The sequence below is a fragment of the Carlito syrichta genome, unplaced genomic scaffold (genome assembly GCF_000164805.1).
Source record: "Carlito syrichta isolate Samal-C Ts95f unplaced genomic scaffold, Tarsius_syrichta-2.0.1 Scaffold120447, whole genome shotgun sequence".
Taxonomy (NCBI): Eukaryota; Metazoa; Chordata; class Mammalia; order Primates; family Tarsiidae; genus Carlito; species Carlito syrichta.
This window is the reverse complement of record NW_007064543.1, coordinates 203,544-209,101: the sequence shown is the minus strand read 5'-3', so window position 1 is coordinate 209,101 and position 5,558 is coordinate 203,544. Positions and strand designations below refer to the sequence as shown.

The following is a 5,558-nucleotide window of genomic DNA, read 5'->3' as shown; positions in this document are numbered from 1 at the left end:
TTTGGGTGTTGGGTCCACAAGCTGTTCAGTGAACATGCAGGTGAGGCCATTGACAGACCCCTGGGCTGCCTGCCCACCTCCCAGCAGGCTGCCTTACCTCCTGTCACCCGACCTGGCCTTGAACGGGGCTCACAAGTGTGTTCTGGCCATCTATGCTTCCTGCTGAACACCATGCCAATGTCTCGGTTAGGCTGATATTTTAAATAGCACCCAGTTGCTAAACAGATGTCTTCAAGCCGGAATTAGCTCAGCTCCTAGCTTCTCTCCTCTCCCACAGTTTATAGACATATTCCTCATCCCTTAACTCCTCTCTCTTCACTCTCTTACGTTCTACTCAGGGCTGTGTGTTTGCAAGAGACCTAAACCTGACAGGAACTAGTGTAGGCCAAAAGGAAAATGTGCTGGGAATCACATAGCCCAGTTGTATGGGAAGGGCAGGGTGACTACTACATCCAGGGCCCACTGCGCAGCCAGTCAGCTGTGACCCAAGGGTACGAGAGCAGAGGCAAGTATTTCTCTGCAAGTAAAGAGTGACAGCCCATGCCCACCACACACCCAAAGTGCTGGGTCCTGCCACATAGAGATCTCACTTCTTCCAGGCAGTCCCTTCTGGGTTTAACTTTCCTTCATCACCCCCTGTCCCAAACACTCAAGTCTCTTTCAATAAAAATAAAGCTAGAAATAAAGAGCATTTCCCCCAGTCCTAAGTTCTTCCCCTTTACACAGACTTCTCTTCCTCACTTCATTCCCACCCATTCCTTCCCCTGCTCACTAAGGTGGCCTTGGTGCTAAACCCCAGGCATTCAGTCTTCTCATCTTCCCATTTCCCAGGCTGCATCCTCAAGCTACTGCTCTTGAGGCCTAGAAAGCCCTCACAGCCCTCCCTGACCCAAGAAGGATTATGGCCTGGAGAAGTTTCTTCTGACTCTTATTCTTACCTTTAGCTGCTCTCCTTTCTCAGAAATCAAGATTCCAGGCCTTTCTTCGTGGACCCTCAGCTCTCCTCCAATCCCTGGTTCCCCCAACCCCAGGTCGTAGGGCCCAGAAGCACCTGTCTCCAGCTGCCCACAACCAGGAGCCCACCATCCTTTCTTCCTGCCCACTCTCATTCCCCATCCCCACTGTGCTCCAGTCCCACGGATCCACTGGCAGCTCCTGCTTGCCCCTGCGCTGTCCTTGTGCTACAGTAGCCCACTGCTACCATCCCCGGCTTCTGTGACTAGCTAATTCATCTTCATCCTTCACCCCCGGCCATGTGCTCACGGTTTGTGCCACTCTGCTCCCACAGCACCTGAGCATTCACTCAGCTCTAAAGCTCTGCTGAGCAGCTCCCAATTGCACTGTCTTCGTATCCTTAGGACTGAGCATTGGTTGGAGCTCTGTGGTGAACAGAGACAGCTTTCTGTGTTCTGATGAGAGGGATACCAGAGTTGATACGTCTGGGAAGGATGTGAAACATTTCTGAAAAGCTAAGAATGTTGCCAGAAAAAAAGGGATCAGAGCTTTCCCTGGGAAACTCGCTTCTGGTTTGGGTTTTTCAGGAAAAACCATAATCAAATTATAGAAAAAATAAAGGCACCCCATTCCTCTTTTAAAATAAACATCAGGGACTTTGAATAAAACATTCTGTAAATCCAAACCAGAACTAAGCTAGTTTATTGAGCTCAGTCATTTTTGCTAAACCGCAAAGCAACTGTTTTCCTAAAAATCGCCTGGTGAACAAAGTATATATTTCTCAAAACAGTTTAATTGAACTACTGTCCACACATCTTCAGGTTCCTGCCCATCCTGCCTCAGTAGCTGAAATCCAGGTGCCCAGAACCAACTGGTGTCTGTTATGCCTCCCCTCTCCCATCTGTGTCACAGAATTTGACGTACCAGCTCTCCTGGTGACTCTGGTCACCATGATCCCAAGCCTGACCCTGTCCCTCCCATTTGCTGTCCAGCCCAAATGCCTAGATTGGCTATTAACCCTGTAAACAGCCTCTGACCCCAGAGGTTGGTGCCTGGCAGTGAAAGCTGAGCTGCTGACGCAGACTGGGGGGCAAGAGCCTATTGCAGGCAATCCAGGCTAGGTATGCCAAAATCCACAAATAGTTCTGGGTTGAGCACAGGATTGTGGGGGAGGGAGGCCTTGAGGGACAAAATTATTCCACCTCCTGCTAATAGCCCAGGGGAGGCTGCACTGCCCCTCAGCTGGGCCCTCTCTCATGGGCTCATTTCTTGGAGGAGAGAAAGACTGATTCTTTTTTTTTTTGAGTTGGAGTCTCACTCTGTCACCCAGACTGGAGTGCAGTGGCCGCTCCCGGTCACGGCAGCCTCGACCTGCTGGGCTCCAGCGATCCTTCTGCCTCAGCCTTCCAAGTAGCCGGAATTACAGGCGCGCGTTACCACGCCCGGCTGATTTTTTGATTTATTGTAGAGATGAGGTCTCGCTGCCCAGGCGGGTCTTGAACCCGCGGGCTCAGGCAATCCACTCACCTCAGCCTCCCAAAGGTGCGGGATTACAGGCTGAGCCACCCAGCCCGACTAGGACTGATTCTTAATAGAAACTGCCCCACCCAAGCTACTTCCATCTGGAGTGACCCAGCCCCAGTGCCCATGTATGTGGATATCAAGTCATTCCATCCAGCCCAGGTGAGCAAACGGAAGCTCTCAGAGGATGCTTACAGCCTCCCACATATCTTTGAATAAGCTGCCGGGCTGTCTGTTCTTAGGCCTCACTTTTCCACTAGGAAAAACCCTGAGCTGGGTGGGAGTCAGGGAAATCCCTCAGGTAATGTCTCTCCAGGCCACAATTCCCTTCTTGGGTCAGGGAGGGCTGTGAGAGCTTTCTAGGTTAAGAGCAGGAGTCCCATTACTTGCCCCTGGGAAGATGGGAAGGGAGCATCTGTCTGGTGACCTCAGGGCCACGGCTGCCTAGTGTGTGTTCATGGAATGGATGCTGTGGGACGGGAACTGGGCGGCCAGTTGCTCCCGCTCCTCTCTTTGAAGACGTCACAGGAGTCTGGCTGGAGAGACGGGGGTGGAGCTGCCTGGTCAATAAATCCTGGGGCTGTCTGGCTAGGGTCTCACACCCAGCCGCCTGAAGGAGCCGCATCATCCTCAGCTCTCCCCTGGTGAGTGAGGAGCCCTCCAGGGCTGGTGCTCCTGGATGGAGCTCCATCCTGGATGCATGGTGCAGGGCCCCTCTTCCCCCCTCCCAAGCCCCTTCCAGCCCTGAGCCATGCCCAGAAAAGCCCCTTTTCTTCTCTCCCCAACAACTTTACTATAAATTCCTGTGTTTGCTGCCCCCGGCTTGGGAGACACGAGGGGTGGAAGCGCTGGCCCCCATTATTCCCACACTCCCAGCTACCATGGAGGAGGGCAGGCCACAGAGAAAAGGGGCTGCAAATGCCCCCCTTGTTGTCTGTCTCACGAAGAACTCCCCAGACCATCCACCAGCTTTCTTCCACTTCTGGAGCTCCCTGAAGGAAGGAGGAATGGGTCTGGAAGATCCATCGGGAGGGCCCTCAGAGCTGGCAGGAGGGTTGCTTTGGGCCCTGGGGGAAAGCTGGCCTCCTGGTGCATCCTCCCCTGCTGGGCCAGGATTCCTCGGGGTTTAGATCCTTGGAGGCCTGGGATGAGAGGGAGCAGAGGAGAGAGCATTAGGAAATACTAAAGGTGCCCCTAAGATGCCAGTTGTCCAAGGTGGCCTTAGAGGGAGAGGATATGTGTAGGAGTGTCAGACTCTGAGTGGTTTCCACTGTCCATGAGAGCAGCCCTGCCATGGCCAGCTCCAGGCTAGGCCTCCTGCTGCTGCTGCTGCTGCTGACTGCCCACCCTGGACCCTCGAAGGCTCAGCACTGGTCCCATGGCTGGTACCCTGGAGGAAAGCGAGCCTCCAGCTCATCCCAGGACCCACAGAGTGTCCTTAGGTCCCCAGGTGGGTGATGAGTCTCCCCAGTCTGGGTGAGAGGAAGAAGGTGCTGGCTGGGGGTCTTCTACCTGCCCTGAGCCCAAGCCCTGAAGTGGGGGTAGGGAGGGCAGGCTGCAACCTCACTTCCCTTCTAAGGAAGGGACCTGGACACTGCAGCAGGCAGCCCAGCTCAGACAGCCCATAGCCTCCCAAGTGATGCTCTGGATCCCCCAGAGGACAGCGCACCCTGGAAAGGCAGGACCATAGCCAAGTGGTCCCTCCGCAGGATGCAGCACCTGGCACAGACACTACTGGTGAGTGGGGTGAGAGGGCCCCAGCATTCAAGACCAGCCACTGGTCACCAGTGGCCATTGTGGCTAAGAATTGGGGCCCGAGGGGCATGGAAAATGAGATACCACTGGGATGCGCCCTCCACAGCACCCCCAGCCGTTTCTCTGTGCCCTTGCACACAGCAGGTTGCCATCCGCTAATCCTTCCTATTTCCCCAGGAGAATTCTAGACAACTTATAAAATGCCTGTTTTCGCTTAAAAATCAGAGTCACGCCGGGCTCGGTGGCTCAGCCTGTAATCCCGTGCCTTTGGGAGGCTGAGGTGAGTGGATTGCCTGAGCCGGCGGGTCCGCGACCCGCCTGGGCAGCGAGACCTCATCTCTACAATAAATCAAAAAATCAGCCGGGCGTGGTTAGCGCGCGCCTGTAATTCCGGCTACTCGGAAGGCTGAGGCGGAAGGATCGCCGGAGCCCAGCAGGCGAGGCTGCGGTGGCCGGGAGCGGCCACTGCACTCCAGTCCGGGCGACAGAGTGAGACTCCGACTCAAAAAAAAAAAAAAAAAATCAGAGTCACTAGTGAAGCAGAAGATAATTATACTAAAAATCCTCCATTAGTAAGACAGTGGTGGCATGGGGTTCCATAGGCATCTTGACAGTCAAGCGAATGTGGGCAGACCCCGGGCCCGGGGAAAGAGGTGAGGGGTGTAACGTCACTCAAATAGGCAGCAGGACCCACAGTCACCAACGTACACTGAGAACGACTCGGGGACTGCAGAGCTTCCCAAGACCACAGCAGATGACGGGTGTGGAGAAATGGTTACTATTTTGTAAATCGAACATATTTAGGGTGCATCAGAGAAGCACGAGAACGAAAGAGGAGGTAGTAAATTCCTGGGAGGCAACGCCTTCTCGCCTAATCCAAGTAGGTGTGAGCTCAGGTTTTATGTATCAGGCTCGCTTAGGCTGGACGAGGCCGCGTGCCCAGGAAGCCGGGGGAGCCCACGCTGGGTCATCAGACTCCTGTGGGAGGCAGGAGGGGACCCGAAGGGGGGAGGCTGCGAGGGCCGCAGCTCGGAAGTTACGTGACCAGTGTCCCGCCGCACGGCCGCCCCTTTCCCTCCGCAGACCGCAGCCGGAGCGCCGCGCCCCGCCGTCCTCCAATAAAAGTGTGAGATCCCTGAAGCTGTTGCCTCGAGTCCTCTCCTTCATCCCCTCCCTCTTTCACCCCTGCTTCTCCGCATCGTGGCTGGAGAGACGCGGGCCCTGCACCGCAGGCGGGAGGGACGGCGGGACGGGCCACCGCCCAGCAGGGGGCGCCCAGTCAGAGTCGGGGGCTGGCCTGCGGGCTGTCCGCAGAGTGGCAGCGCAGC

The 5,558-nt window shown here is 55.5% G+C and overlaps 1 protein-coding gene across 1 annotated transcript; it reads left to right on the top strand.

The window, feature by feature from the left end:
* The first annotated feature begins 3,767 nt into the window (after positions 1 to 3,767).
* Positions 3,768 to 4,389, top strand: GNRH2 (gonadotropin releasing hormone 2). Its single transcript, XM_008047999.1, has 2 exons — positions 3,768 to 3,925; positions 4,055 to 4,389. The coding sequence occupies exons 1-2, from the start codon at positions 3,769 to 3,771 to the stop codon at positions 4,387 to 4,389; spliced, it is 492 nt and encodes a 163-aa protein (XP_008046190.1). The 5' UTR covers position 3,768.
* The last annotated feature ends 1,169 nt before the right edge of the window (positions 4,390 to 5,558 follow it).

Bases quoted from the DNA above. Each gene is read 5' to 3' on its own strand.
- GNRH2 (XM_008047999.1), top strand. From the start codon at position 3,769: ATGGCCAGCTCCAGGCTAGGCCTCCTGCTGCTGCTGCTGCTGCTGACT. The intron at 3,926-4,054 runs GTGGGTGATGAG...TTCCCTTCTAAG, and splicing joins GAGTGTCCTTAGGTCCCCAG to GAAGGGACCTGGACACTGCA.